At 40.9% G+C, this 16301-nt stretch overlaps 1 protein-coding gene across 2 annotated transcripts; it reads left to right on the forward strand.

Moving 5' to 3' along the window:
- Positions 1-7434: 7434 nt before the first annotated feature.
- On the forward strand, positions 7435-16101 carry LOC117375171 (C-factor-like). 2 transcript variants are annotated; one of them, XM_055223560.1, is made up of 6 exons: positions 7435-7666; positions 12873-12927; positions 14131-14318; positions 14394-14555; positions 15586-15696; positions 15909-16100. In XM_055223560.1, the coding sequence occupies exons 1-6, from the start codon at positions 7514-7516 to the stop codon at positions 16020-16022; spliced, it is 783 nt and encodes a 260-aa protein (XP_055079535.1). In that variant the 5' UTR covers positions 7435-7513; the 3' UTR covers positions 16023-16100. The 2 variants fall into 2 exon arrangements, with proteins under 2 accessions (XP_055079535.1, XP_033827326.1); XM_033971435.2 differs by lacking the exon at positions 7435-7666 and adding an exon at positions 12026-12243 and having other exon boundaries at positions 15909-16101.
- Positions 16102-16301: the final 200 nt, after the last annotated feature.

Genomic DNA, 16301 nt, shown 5'->3' on the forward strand with positions numbered 1-16301 from the left:
AGGCGATAGACAAACTTGACTTTCATACACAACACTGATGGTGGCTGTGCCATGTTGTCGTCCTCCCACCACAGGTAATCTTGGTCTTGTGGAGCAACATGAAATTGGTGGAACATGCATTCAACATCGCACATGATGGCCACCTGTCCTTTCCTGAAGCGACACAGAACTCTTAGTTGGTTGTTTGTGAGGTCTGGTCCTGTCAGGAGATGCTCGTTCAGTGATGTGTCTTGAAACCTTGCAGAGCAATCAAAAACAACTCGGATCTTATCTGGCTTCTAATGATGGTATATGCCATGATGAGGGATATACCAGGCTGGTTGTTTGTTTATCTCATCCTCTGGCACATTTTCAGCATCACCTGGGAGCCATTTCCTTTGATAAATGTTTTAGATGGGACCAGTTCTCAGCCGTCTTGTTAGTATAGGTTGTTGGCAACTGGATTCTTATTCTTGTGGTTCAGACACCTTTTCTATCTCTTTGTTAGTCTTTGGACGTTTTTGATTGGTTTTTGGGTTTTGTTCTTTGTCTCTTTTCTGTCTTTCTTGGTGCAGACCTGTTGGGTGTAGCTTTTGGTATTTGTCATAGACACTTCTGGAAGTTCTTGGAGTTATGGCTGGGCTTAAGACAGCCAAAGAACAGCTTTTCAGACTGCACAAATGTATACTTTTAAACATTTATGAAGTGTGTGACTAGGTTTCTTACAAAAGAGACATGCAATAGTTGTCTTTTCATTACTGCTTGTGTTCAGTGTTTTGACATTAAGACCGTGACTTCTTCTTGACTTGTCTATTATGAAATGATTGTGGTCTTGGTCAAATGGCTTTATTGCCTGCAGTGAGATGATATGACTGCAGACAATTCTCACTTCTTTGTTCAGGAATTTTACAAAATGGCTGAAATCATGATACATTTTGTATTCATCTTGAAACTCTCACTGTTCTGTTCTAGCGTGCACTTAGCCAATGTAGTAGCTTTGTTGTTATTCCCATATTTTCAACAGTCATTTAATGCTTGTAAACCTTGTACATATGGCGTAGCTGATTTAACACTACTCAGGAAGTCTACAAACTCACATAGCTCTTGGCTGTCTTTGATTGTAATCTTTGGCCACAGATATACATTATCACGATAGGACTTGCCTATCATGAAGGGATTTCCAAATCTATCTTCAAGTATTTCCTAAGCTGCAAGATATGCTGCATCTGTTCCAACTAGAAAGTGACATTCAATAGCCTTCCTTGCTGAACCTCCAATGTACTTTCTCAAGAAGAGGAGCTTTTATTGTATTGGCAGGTTTTTACGGTCTACTAATGTCTGGGATTGGGATTCTGTTAGTGGTTATAACTTCAGCAAGTGCTTTCACAAGGTCAATGGAGGCTACTTGTTCTGTAGGGGATGCAGCTGTTAGAGGCACAGATGCTTGAAGAGCTTGGTGGCTTGTAAGAGCTATGGATTTAGAGGGAACAAATTGTTGTTTAGAATGCATATTTGGAAAACTTGGTAGGCGGGAACTTACCTCCTTTACTTGTGGGAGCAAGAAAGAAGACTTGTCTTCATCCTCACTGTTGATACTTTCAGCATAAACCTTTAGCCTTGCTTGTGCTGCATGATGCTTTTGGATCTCCTTTAATAATTTCACTTACTTTCTCTTTTCTTCCAACTTTGCTTTTATTGTTGTGCTCTTTTCTTTGCATCCTCTATTTCAAGGTCTCGGATTTCTTCCTCACATTGATGTTGTGTTTTCGTTATTTTAATTACTTCTTCTGAGGCTGCTAGTTCTTGTCTTTGTTGTGATGTGCCTGTAAATGACTGCATAGACACAGTGGACATGTCTTTTGACTTGCAGATAATCCCTAAAGAGACACTGCTTGAACTGCTATCGAACACTGACTCTGATTCCAGTCAGGGAATATTTTGTGCATTGCCATCTGGTTTAAGAAGGCACTGTGCCTTAGCAGCTTGACTAAGAGCCCAGCATACATCACATTTTATTCTTATTTCAATGTCAGGACTTTCAGTCTTTCTTACCTCGTCATAGGTTTTGCAAATGTGTGCCTGAAATGTATCCATTACACTCACAGCTTCAGCGATTAGCTCAGTGCCTTCACTTTTCATAAATCTCTTAAAACAGTTTATATGGTATTTCCATTTCTTGTACAGATTTTCAAAATCTTTGGTCAGTTCACTTAGCTAAACCTCTTTTACAAACATCTTGTGGACATGTGTCATCAGCTGATGCAGAGCTGTGGAGCTGCTTCTCCATCTGTCTGCGCTGCACTATCATTATCTTGTGATCTGTCTGCTCCACACTATCTTCTTCAGTGGGCTGTACTGTACCTTTATTTTCATCTGCCATTTTAACTGTCATTTGCAGCTTGAATCTTTCTTATGCAGGTTATGCCTTTACTTGTTTTGTCTATTTGTCTTATTATTTTAGGGTTAGATGCAGTTTACAAGTGCTTGTGCTACTTCCAAGACAAAAAACTTCAGTGCTTGCTTGCTTAGCATTCACTCGATATCTTTATTTTGACTTTAGTGGTGCTTCATTAGAGCATGTGGTGCTTCCCTTGCATGTAGCATCTTGTTAGTAGATTCGGAACCACCCTTGTCGTTGCCTTCTCAGGGACAGTCAGTCTTCTACTAGTCCGGGTTGTCCACAAACGCGTGAGACACAGCTCTTTTCATTGATGTCACTGTGGTCTTTATTCTTTACACTTCACTCCATAGAACTGGTAACACACAACATACAACATAAGACATGGCTCACATTACAGATATACACAAAATTACATATAAACGCATGAAAAATACATACCACTCTGGCCTGCAAGCGGACAAACTGGTGAACTGAAAACTTATTTTATTTCTTATGTGTCTCTTAAATAGTGCTATTGAGTAGGACTTTGCACGAGCGCTAAGAAAGCTCACCCTTCTTCTTCTTCTTGTCTTTTTAATGGCGGTTGGCAACTAGCTGAGAGGCGCATTTACCGCCACCTACTGGACTGGAGTGTGGACAGAAGATAAACAGCGAAAGGAAAAAAAAAACCCTAAGTAAATACTATGTCATAAACCAAACTATATTCTATCAATTAAACCTATTATTGTTAAGTAATGGACAATGACTTTCCAAAGTTTCTGCGAAGGGGCCCCTAGAAGATTTGTGAAAGCTAATTCTTGTCTGTTGTTCCTACACCATGTTACTAAGTCTGCCCTCTCTCATATCTGCTGCAGTGGACTATTACATGTTCAACGGTTTCTGGGTTGTGACAGTGGTTGCATAATCCAGTGGGGTGTTTGTGTATTTTATGGAGGGAATAATTTAATTCAGTGGGGCCTATTCTTAAATGGGTGTAAACTCTCTCTTCCCTTGGGCTCCTGCCTGCAGAACTGCGTGAGCCAACGTGTTTCTAGATTCTGTAAAGGTGCCTTCCCGTGTCTGAGATGTCCCAGTATTCCTGCCAATTTCTCCGTATGTGACTGTTAATGATGGTTTTGACCTCAGATTTACTTATTGGGACGACTATATGAAATGAGGGTAGTTTCAGCGAGTTCTTACCCAGCATGTCCACTATCTCGTTACCTTCCACTCCAACATGGGCAGGAACCCAAAGAAAGGAGGAGTTCAGGCCTCTTCTATGAAGCACGAGGACTGAACCTCTGTTCAGAGATCCTGTCTACAATCAGATTTTCCAGACTTGATGCTCTGTAATGCTGAAAGACTGTCTGAGGCTATTACTATACTTTGATTTTGTGAGTTTGTTTCTGCCCATTGCAGTGCCAACTGTATTGGCGTTAGTTCTGTGGTGAAGACTGAAGGATGGTCTGGCAGTCTCCTCTTAACTGCTACCTCAAGGTGAGGGATGAAAAAAGCAGCACCAGTGCACCCACTCTCGGGGTCTTTTGAGCCGTCTGTAAATATAAACAGCTTTGATTTGCTGAAAGCTGATTGATTTGCTCTTGGACAAGATATTGAGGTGACTTTTTAGATTTTCCTTTAAGCTTCTAGTGTAGGCTAGTATCTACTGGAGCCAAAATGAAATTCCATAGGGCAACAGTTGATAAAGGCAAAGTGGGGCTTAGGTTAAGCTCACACAGGCCAGGGAGCTGTGCTTTTGCATTTGCTACCCAGTCAAAGCTGTGGTAATCAGTTTTGTAATGTTCCCAACATTCTTTGATCATTTCTTTTGCAGGGTGAGCCCCACAATGACCTTCTACATTCACCCAGTAGGCCAGCATGAGCTTAAGCCTTCGAAGCCGGAGTGGCATCTCTCCTAATTCAACCTGCATTGCAGAGACAGGAGACGTCCTGAAGGCCCTGCTACAGATACGAAGAGCCTGGGCCTGCTCTACATCAAGCTTCCTGAGGTTTGTTTCCACTGCAGACATGTAAGCGATACAACCGTAATCCAACGTGGCTCTCATAATGGCCCAGCAGATGTTTAGAAGAGACCTTCTGTTAGCTCCCCAGTCCTGCCCTGTTAAGCAGCGCAGTAAATTATTTACTTTTTTACACTTATTCTGAACTTTTCCTATATGTTGCTTCCAAGTAAGCCTTTCATCAAAAATGACTCCCAGGAACCTAACTACTTCCTGTTCAAGCTCCTGTTCATAAAGTTTCAGGGATACTTCCTTGTGACAGCTATAAAAGCAAATTGTCTGGGACTTTGCCACAGACAATTTAAATCTCCAGTTCAGTGTCCACTGCTCCACTTGCTTTATTGCCCCTTGCATTTTCTTCTGGATAAACTGCAGATTCCTCCCTCTCATCCACAATGAACCATCATCTGCCAATTGAGCCATCAACCTCCTCAAAGATATCATTATTCATAACATTGAACAAGATAGGACTACACACAATGCCTTGTGGAATTCCATTTTCTAGCACCAGAATATTCTGTACCTGCCTTTACTTGAATTTGTAGGCCAAACATAAAGCTCCTCACCCAATTGAACATTTTCCCTCCAACACCAAGCTTGCGTCATTTAATGAGAAGACCCTCCTTCCAAACCATATTGTAGGTCTTTTCAACGTCAAAGAACACTGCAATAGTCATTTCTTTATTAGTTTTGGCTTTTTGGATTTCTGACTCAAGACATAATATAGAAACCATAGTGTTTCTGCCTTTACGGAAGCCGCTTTGGTGAGTGGAAAGCAGATTTTTACTTTCTAAAAAATAGTTGAGCCTTTCTATTACCATGCGTTCCATTGTCTTTCCTAGCTGCGATGTTAATGCTATAGGCCTGTAACTCGAGGGGTCTGACATGGGCTTTCCCGGCTTGAGTATTGGCACTATCACTGACTGTTTCCAAGATGTCGGAATGCACCGTGTCCCAGATGCGATTGAAAAGTCTCAGTACTACAGCAAGTGTATGGTCAGACATATGGGCCAGCATATCATAGCACACATCATCCTTTCCTGGAGTTAATTCAAACAGGTTAAACAGGAGATCAAGGTCATCCCCGGATGCTGGCTGTTGTTCTATTAAACCTGGATGCTGCGCCAAAGCGTTGTCTGCTAGTGAGGTTGTCCGAACTGTGACGAATGTAGAGGCTAAAAGTTTGGCTTTGTCTTCACTACTGATTGCCATTTCATCATTTTTCATTAGCCCTGGCATCTCATAGTTCCTTTTAATTCCATTCATGCGTCATCCCCGAAATCTCTGTTAGTCGAGTTTCCCTCCCAATTTTAGAGCAAAACTGCCTCCAATATACTGGCTTAGCTGTTCTTATTGTTCTGCAAACAACTGCTTGAGCTTTCTTGTACTCAACTCGAGACCCTACATTGTGTTGTGACTTTAATTTGAAAGCTGACCAGGAAGCAGGAAGTAGTTTTACGACCTTAAACTAGAATTACGATAAACTAAACATTTACAACACTGTTCCAAGTGAAAAACTATCACCGTTATGGTTTTAGAAATGAATAAAGGAAAATCAAATATGTGTCGTAACGGTGCGGGTAGGACCAAGGGATGCAGACTCAGGGCAAGTTTACAGTGTTTATTGTACAGAAGAGTGAATATTTAGTCTAGCAGTTCATTCAAACACACACGAGGAATCAGGGAGCGGGAGGCAGGCAGGCCAGGCGGGCGGAGTGCAGGTCGGGGACAGGAAAGCCAGGACCGGAGGGAAGACAAGAGTGAGACGAGACCGGGACAGGCAGGGCTGGCGTAGTCCAGAGAGCGGGACCCAGAGCAGGAGGCAGGCAGCAAGCCGGAGACCAAGACAGGACAGGTAGCAAGACGGAGAGATGACTGTACCAGAGCCGGAGCGCAGAGGCAGGAGCAGGAGCAGGAGCGAGCGAGGACAGGAATCTGGAAGGTGACAAAAATCCACTAAGAGCATGCAGATGGGAAAAAGATGCAAAACTGAGCTGGCGCATTCACGTTTACACACAGACAGTCTGGCTCCGAGTGTAGTCTGCCGAGCCCTCATATACTCGGCAGCAGGTGAAGGTGATTGCGCTAATGCGCTCCAGGTGCATGCGGGAGGAGTCAGGAACTCCGCCCAGCTCCAGGCAGACAGGTAGGGGAGGGGGAGAGAGCACAGAAGGACAGGAAAAAACAGGCATCATGACAATATAAATATATATATATATATATGAAATGTGCAAAAGAAAAACCAGCCAAGTCAATTATCTATATAGGTATTACAAAACGCAACATCTACTGGTCAAAAAGTGAACTGCAACAGGTATAATCAACTGTTACAGGGTGTACGCCGTGCTTCAGACCCTGGACTGGGGAGCAGCAAGGTTATAAAACCGGGGCGTAAAACCGGGGCTGCCCAGTGCGCACGGCTCCACACGCCCATAATGAGGGGCTGAAATTATCTAAAAAGAACACATCTTTGAACAGTGACTATGTACAGACTAAGTACCCATGTTTAGAATAGTAGAGAAGTGAAGCTAAGCAGAGCGGAGTATGGGTATCGCGCTGAAACCCCTCCACCTGTTTGCGGCTCGAAGCACAGTCTGTGTCCTGCCCAATGAGCCCCAGGGAGCGCCACGTCCTACAGGCTTTTTCCAAGCAGGAGTCCGGTCACTCCATGGGGAGAAAATGTTGCCTACTCGATTGATCGATCGATTGATTGATTGACGCACACGAGTGGAGAGGTGGAGGTGGAGAGTTAAAGTGCGGTGCAGATCTGTCTAATCATTTACAAACTTATGGGACGTGTATAATGTCAGTATTTTAAAGTTTGATATCCTTAATGTGCTTTTATGTAAGCTTTTAACTCATCCAAGCATGAGTCTTAAACAGTCTGTGATCATTTTGATTCAGCATCAAGCCCTAAATCATTAAATGTAGACTTTTTTGGATACAACCATATTCTGATAAAATGATGACTTTATTCTCTCTGTGAGGTCATTTACATCTTTAACTTGTGGAGTTGACATATTTGGTGATTGAGGTGGAGTCAGATAAAGTGGGCGTGGTTTAATCTGCTAAAATAAATTCTTGACAAGGATAGATTCACTTGAAGTGGATCAAAGCTGCAAAGAAGAGGAAAATGTCTTCTAAACCCATCAGCGTGTTAATAACAGGAGCCAACAGAGGCCTGGGTCTGGAGATGGTCAAACAGATGGTGGATACACAGAGTCCCTTGACACCTTTGAGTGTGCTGTTCGCTTGTTGCAGGGATCCGGATGGACCCAGAGCTGAGGTAAACTTCACATTTGTTCATATGTAGGTTATCAATAGCAATAAGCAACAAAACACAGTTTTATGTTTTATGTTAGGAGTTACGAGCTCTGGCAAAGAAACACCCAGACATCATCAAAGTCATATGCATGGGTAAGTGACACTAAAATGTTATTGTTGTAGAAAAAATGCTTCTAACACACTTTTTGTAACAACATTTGAGGATTTAATACATTAGACCCATTTCTCTGTGGGCTTCATTGAGCAAGCCTATGGTCAAAAAAGTGCAAAAGTGCAGAGGCAACACCCTTTAGTCTGTGTCATCTATTGCACAGTTTGTATTAACTCCTTTTGCACCACTGGGCCATAGGCTACTACTGTGGTTTCTTTAGGTCTTCCAAACTTTGCCAAAGAAACACTCAGATTATATTGCCGAGTTGATAACGTGTGTGGTTGGACTAATTATTTCGTAATAGAGTCCCATTAAGATATAAATTGTGGTCCTAAATCATATTTTGTTTGTTTGCTGATCTCACCATTTTAAAACATAGCCTACACGTTTTGATTCAGATTCAGAAAATGTACAGGTCCCTGAGGGCAATTCATTTGCAGCATTCTCAGAGCAGTTCTCACATGCACATAAACACATACAGTGTGTCAGTCCCACACAGTACTTGGCTCCATAACCACTGGAAAATTACAAATACAGATTTTTTTTTAACCCTTTTGGAGCGATGGAATAATAATAATAATAATAATAATAATAATAATAACGCTAATAATGTTAATAATCATCATCATCATCATCGGGAAAGTGGCGCCATCCACTGGACACATATAAAAGCTCATATAAAAATATCCCAATTATTTGGTATGTATATTTCAAGATTAAGTCATTACTAATGAAAACTATGAATATTTAAAGTACAAAGAAATATGAACGTATTGTGTTTTTATCGCTGTTCAAAGAGAAAGACACAAAATGCTTTTTGAAGCTCAGCTATAGAAGGCTATTTCAAAAAAGTTAAATTGATGAAATGAGCCTCTTTGAAAATAATTAGGCTAAGGGAAATTTGAACAAGATCCAATAAACACAAAATGGTTTGAAAATGAATATTGCAAAGGGCACAATAGGTCCTGGAAGGTGAACAGAGGATTCATTTCTTTGTACTTCTCTTGTTAGACACTGCAGACCGGAGCAGCATCAGGCAGTCAGCTGAACAGGTGGGCTCACTTCTGGGAGAAAAAGGCCTAAACCTCGTTATTAACAATGCAGCCATCTTAATCAACTCAACTCTAGTCGACTCCACTCCAGAGGACATGGCCAAAACTTTCAACACAAATGTAATCGGCCCCATGAGCGTCATTCAAGTAAGAGATGCATAGTAGATGAGGAAACTAGTTTATATATAACTTTGACATAATCTTGTATTGTTTCAAACTAGGAGTTTCTTCCTTATCTACGTGCAGCAGCAAAGAACAGTGAGGTGCCTGGGATGTCTTGTCGAAAAGCAGCTGTGGTCAACGTGTCCTCCATTGGTGGATTAATCAAAAATGTTCCTTTTTTACAAGAGCTTTTCACAGCAGTCCCGTACCGCGTCAGTAAGGTAATCATATTGAAGGAAATGCAGTTATGCAGTTCTACAAACACAACTGATGCCTTAACCTGCATTTAGAGGAGTCTATTTTTTCCAAACATTGCAATGGTCTGGAACAGTTTTCAGGTCATTTTATTTGTGTTATTGCATGATTTGGTCAAATACGCACTGCAGTTGTTATAGTTGGCGTAACAGGCCATCCACAAGTAACCCGCTCAAAGTACTGTATATCCCAAACCTGCCTTGCAGTTCGTGTAAACCCGGTGGTAGATACAGGTTTTTCTCATTCTCAGTGTATGGACAGAACTCATGTGAAAGCTCTGAACCCCCAGAATTTACTCACTGAGCTGCAGAGGCTGCACTAGCACTGATTAACAATTGGCTGCATATGCCAGAGTTTTGGTGATGAGCATTCGGATCAGAGAGAGTTCTTCTATTTTGAAACCAACTGGATTTGAGCATTCAAACCGGCAACGCAAATGAGAGACCCATGTGAGACTCTGCTTTCTGATTGGATAATCGTCTTGATGACAAACAATTTGGCCATCATGTCCACTGTTTTGCTAATCAAGGAAAAAATCTACATGAAAACATTAATAAAGCCCTGCCAGCAAGATGAATTCTCGTGATTTTTATAATTTGAGAAACTCTTAAGAATCCATCTTGTTCAGCTCCAGCTGAAGCATTTGCCTGTGACAGGTCCATTGACCAATCACAGGGCAGTATTTTGAAAGCCAATGCCAAACAAAACAAACAGATGTACTTTAGATTATTTTAGAGGAAATACAGGCTATTTTGTTTGTGAAAAACGTGGGCAGTGCTTTGCACATTTTTGGACAGGTAAGATACGTGCTTTTTTCTAAACTGGTTTTACCTAAATCTTGATTTTTTTGGCTTGCACTGTTTTGACACTTCGACCAATCAACATGGTTCAGATCAGTTTCAGCGAGAGCTATCCCAGATTGATAAAAGTGTAAAACTCTATTCAGAGGGCTACACATGTCAATCTGGCGAGGACCAGGTTAAGTAAAGGCCATTTATTTGATGATGTCTAGTTTGTATCTGGGGACATAGATGTCATGTTTATGAAATCAAAATGTTAGCCTACATGAGGTTCCTTTAATATGAGTTTATGTCTAAATGTGTTCTTGTCTTATTGTCTTCAGGCGGCTCTGAACATGCTGAACGCTTGTGCTGCTTTTGAGTTCCAGAAGGAGGAGATTCTGTACACTGTGCTGCACCCGGGGTGGGTCAGGACAGACATGGGCACAGCCGACGTGAGTGACAACATGTTCCACAAATCTGACCAATACTTAAAACAATGTGGAAACAATATTGTAACTTTATGTCGTAACGGCTAGTGTGGGTGCGGGCCAATGAGTGCAGACTTCGGGGCAAGTTTACAGTGCGTTTATTTACAGTGAGGATCAAAGTCAATTCAAATTGTTCGCTAATCACACACTGGACGTAGGGCAGGAGCGGGATAAACTGGGACTGGCGCGGGAGCAGAGACTGCTGGGACCGAGACACAACGAGACCAGGGGCCGGACCAGGAGAGACGCGAGCTGGGGTAATAAAGAGAGCGGGAGCCAGAGCAGGAGATGGGAAGCACACCGGAGACCAAGATAGGGCAGGACGCAGGGCAGAGGGTAGACAATACCGGAGCTGGAGCGCGGAGGCAGGAGCGAGCGAGGGCAGGAACCTGGAAGGAGGTGAAAAATCCAATAAGCAAACAGGCTGACAGGTAACAAAATGCAAAAAATAAGCTGGAGCATTCACATTGAACACGCAGACAGTCTGGCTCCGAGTGTAGTCTGTCGAGCCCTCATATACTTGGCAGCAGGTGATGGTGATTGCGCTGATGCGCTCCAGGTGCATGCGGGAGGAGTCAGGAACTCCGCCCAGCTCCAGGCAGACAGGTAGGGGAGGGGGAGAGAGCACAGAAGGACAGGAAAAAACAGGCATCATGACACTTTAATATACTTTGGGAAATAGATTTTCTAACAGTACCCTTAAAAAGATAATCCTTCTGTGTAACAGCTTTGTTCTATATGTATCCTTTCACCTTTAGGCCCCCATAGACTGTGAGGAGAGTATCCAGGGGGTGCTGCAGGTGATAAACTCCATGTCTGATAAGCATCACGGAGTTCTGACAGATTATGAAGGCCAGACTATAAACTGGTAAATGAACTGAGAAGTGCCTTCCATGTAACAATGCATTTATATTTACTAATAAAATATATTCTGGTTGTTATCAAGTCTTTTTTGTTGGTAGAAAAGTGCACATACGTATGTTTACTCATAGGGCCAGCAGCTTGGCAGAAGACAAGTAAAGAGCATTTCTGAACGTATAACCCCCAAAATAACACCAAATGTGATAGGATACTCATTTATGTTATGCTTGCAAGAATTTTAGATCTAAAAATATAAAATTGGTATTTAATTGACGTAATAAAATCATAATTTTTTTTTTTTTTTTTAAATGCCATCAGAGATGGCCCTGACAGCACACCACTGCTCATTATTAGATTTTTGTATTTTATGTTAAAATTATTGTTAAATTTGAAATATAGTAAAACAAGAGTGCTCAGTTATGTTACAATTCATGACATTGTAGAACTTGTTCAGTTTGAGTAAAGCTCCGTTTAGCCTGCCACAGAATTGCAGAGGCCATAGTTCCATGTTCACCTCTCACACCACAGGGGCAGGTCCATGGATAGGCCTCCACTCCAGACAGTTTGGAGGCGGAGTCAGAGATGAACTCCGCCCATAGGGGGCGTGATGTAAGAAAAGGCTACTCCACTGAGATGCTCCACGCCGTCAAGTACAGTGGGTCAAAGCTGCAAAGAGCAGGAAAATGTCTTCTAAACCGATCAGCGTGTTAATAACAGGAGCCAACAGAGGCCTGGGTCTGGAGATGGTCAAACAGATGGTGGAGACGCAGGGTCCTCTGAGTGCACTGTTCGCCTGCTGCAGGGACCCGGACGGACCCAGAGCTGAGGTAAACTTCACATTAGGGCATTTGATCCGCGCAATGCCAGCTGGGTACTTGTGCATGATAGGCTATCTGTACCCCACCTCTCGTAGACTTTTAGTGGAATAAAATGGTTGTACTTCTTTATTTCTGCAGCCCACAAAGTTTGGAAACCAGGCGGAAGTCTTCGGCCACTACAGGGCCACAGCTGCGTCATGTTATGGAGCATGTCATTTCTCCACGGGGATTAACAGACATCTCATTATTACACCAAGAGCATGGCTTACGTATTATTAAAAAACAACAACATTAAACTAGCGCTGCTCGAGTTAAAAACTGACTCGAGCTCCAGTCTGCGTGTGTGGGGCTCTTAGTTTAAGCCTTAAACTTTAAGGCAAAGCTCCAAAGCACAGCACTCTGTGGCCACTATAGGCCTCACGTTTACTTTTATCCCCGTGAATAGTTAATTCTACTTCTTCCATAGCAGATACTGCCATTGTGCTTATGTACTTACTGTTATACTTTTTGTTTTGTGAAATAGTTATTTGTAGGCCTATATAGGCTGTTTATATAGGCCTACAAAAAATAGGTTTGATAATTAACACCTTTACGACCCAGTTGAAGTAGCTGGTTACAACATAAGATTCTGTTTTTAGGCCTTGCAAGCTCTGGCAAAGATGCACAAAGACACCATCAAAATCATCCGTATGGGTAAGTCATGATTCTATCCATGAGTTTCAGAATGATGAAAAATTAGGACTGTTGCCATAGCAATTAACAATTTAACACAAATTATTATATCTTTTGAATGGGAACGTGTCCCCAAATTGTCACATATAACAGGAACTGATATCCATGAATATATTTGTATCAGTTGTGGAGGTAGTTACAGAAGAAGTCACTCTCTCTAATGTCCCAAACTCATCTACTCAGTTCACATTTATGTTTGGCTTAAAATACATCAATAAAATGTAAACAAACGGGACTGCAAATGTCCTAAAGGATAATATGATATGATTAATTATATCTGAATAACATATTTCCTGGGATCCTTTTATAAACTAGGAGGAATAGATTATTATTAAGGATAAACATTGCCATAGGCCAAGCACAGTGGTTTGCCAGATCACATTCTGCATTTATTTAACATAGACACAGCAGTAAGTTTTCAATCTTATCCAAAGCTATTTTTTTAGAGTTCAGCTAAGGCTAATCAGCAACTGGCAAATTCCTTTTACAAATACTTACAAACAGTTCATTGTGTTGCCCCTTAGTAACCTAAGGTTAGACAGAACTCGCATACTTTTTAATTACAATTTTAAAAGGCCATATCATTTGTTTTTGTAATTTCTCTTAGACTTTAAAATGCACACAATGTAATTTCATGTTTTGTTTTTTTTAATTAATAGAGTTTCAAGTTGTTTCAAGGTTAAGTAATCTACGGTGACATTTGTCTTTGAAACAACTCAGTTGAGAATTTAGGAATGGCTGAAATAGGCAAACAGAGCTCAGCCAATCAGAGGAGAGCTTCACCACTGGACTGTGTAACATTTCTGTTCTTTGCCATAAAAAATCTGTTGAGCAAACACACAGTATATAATCATAATGCAAGCAATCTCTTATTGTATCCAAGCAATGAAAAAAATATGCAACCTCCACACACTCGCCCAATACACTTAATATTATCATGTTCTTAACCCCAGTAGGTGTATATTTTTATGTTTCATGCTATTTACTTTACATCTGCAAAACAAACAATGGGATATAGATATCTGTGCAAAATTGATTTTGTAATATTAAAACATAGTAAATATAGAATTTTCACTATTAATTTCCTGAACATAAACAAGACAGACTTTTACACAAAAAATACTCATATTTCTTCCTCAAACATGTATGTTCTTTCCTTGTTAGACACTGCAGACCGGAGCAGCATTAAGCAGTCAGCTGAACAGGTGGGCTCACTTCTGGGAGAAAACGGTCTAAACCTCGTCATTAACAATGCAGCCATCTTAACTCATTCTACTGTGGCCGACTCCACTCCAGAGACGATGGCTAAAGACTTCAACACTAATGTAATTGGCCCCATGAGCGTCATTCAAGTAAGGGAAGCAGATTATACTACAGTTTTTTTAAACTATTTACCTGGTATGTTTAAATTTTCATCACTTGATTAGGAGTTTTTGCCTTATCTACGTGCAGCAGCAAAGAACAGCGCGGAGCCTGGGATGTCCTGTCGAAAAGCAGCGGTCGTCAACCTCTCCACTATTCTCGGATCAATCGAACTTACGTCACAGTCATATGAAAACTTTAGCACACTCCCATACCGCGTCAGTAAGGTACAGTAGCCTCAATCAAGGAAGGACCAAATTATACTATGGTTTTGTAAAATTGATGGTGTTTGTAAGCAGAAAACTTTATCGCCTGTAATGTCCTCCTAGACATGTGTCTGAAGCATGCCCTAAAATTAAATTTTGCAACCTGGAAAAAAGAAATTATTTTGAACTTGTATGTGATTGCTGCGATGGAGTATAATCATTTAAAAAATATATATACATTTGGGTGCTACAGAGTAGTCGTAACATTTCGACATGAAAGCCATAATTTAATGAAAATAAAGGCGTAGCCAATAAAAGGAAGTCATTTTACCACAAATAAAGTCGACATTTAATGATTTAGGGCTCGATACCAAATCAAAGTGAATACAGACTGCATGTACTTCAATGTGTACATGCAGAATCGACCACAGCATACTGTCCTTGCTGTTCCCCACTGAGGGTCTGGAGCACTGCGTACACCCTGTATCAGTGGATGTTTCAGGTACACTGCGTAAACATGAGTTGCCCCTGCCTGAGAGCACGGATTCATAAGCCCACAAACAAGTGTAAAACAAGTGTGGAAAGTTCAAGAGAATAGATTTGGTGTGCTGGGTGGTGGCCCAGGAGCACTCAAAGGGGATTAATGATTAAAAGGCCAGCGATACAAAGCTCTTCATCTATTGTACTTTGGCTTTTAACTCAAACAAGGATCATTCTTTTGCACAAGGCGAACAGCTTTTCTGCATTTTGACATTGATGCCAGCCCCTAAAATCTGGATATAATAACATTTTTTCTTTGACTGTGACTTTATTCTCGTAAATTGTGACTTTATCGGGCATCGACTTTATTTTTGTAAAATGACAACCACAGTTGCAATCAAAATGTTATAACTTTATTCTCTTAGCGTCCGCATAATTCTTTTTTTTTCTTTTTTAAGTGGCTTTTATGCTCTGTTGTAGTACTATTTAAAATTATACTATAATAATAACATAACAATATTCCAAAACACAAAGTTATATAAAGCTAATACAGTATTGTGTTTTCTTCCAGGCAGCACTGAACATGCTCATCACTTGTGCTGCCGTTGAGCTTAAAAAGGATGAGATCTTGTGCACACTGCTGCACCCCGGATGGGTCCGGACAGACATGGGCGGAGCCAATGTGAGTCACCTCTATGCACTAATCAGACCAGTAATGGATTAATTAAACACTGAAACTATACTTATTACAATTGTCACATGGCTTTAAGTCAGGACACGTGGAGACATGTAGTAACTGTAGTGGAGTTAAGAATAGAAAAGCAAACATAGATTGATTGACATGTTGATGTACTGACAAAGTAAAAAAATATATACTCTCTTTTTCACCTTCAGGCCTCAATAGACGCCCAGGAGAGTGTCCAGGGGATGCTGAAGATTATGAACTCCATGACTGAGAAGCACAATGGAGTTCTGCTGGATTATAAAGGCCAGAGCATCCCCTGGTAACTGAGGCATTATCTTATAGGAGAATTGAAGTGATAAACATGTTTTTAAAAAAACCTTCATTAAAATAATATTTTACCTAATATCCCATTGTCCTATTTTGTGCTGAAAGACAAGAATAAATCTAGTCTACATAATTATTTTGCTACAATGACAAAAAATGTGATTTGATTTTTTTTAAATTAAAGGTGCACTAGGCAATTTTCCCCTTCTTTATGTAAGGTATAAAGTATCTCTTTACTAGAGCTTATCATACTCTCAATTTCTATTTTAATGTGCAAA

The sequence above is a fragment of the Periophthalmus magnuspinnatus genome, chromosome 8 (assembly GCF_009829125.3).
Source record: "Periophthalmus magnuspinnatus isolate fPerMag1 chromosome 8, fPerMag1.2.pri, whole genome shotgun sequence".
In the NCBI taxonomy this organism is placed as follows: Eukaryota; Metazoa; Chordata; class Actinopteri; order Gobiiformes; family Gobiidae; genus Periophthalmus; species Periophthalmus magnuspinnatus.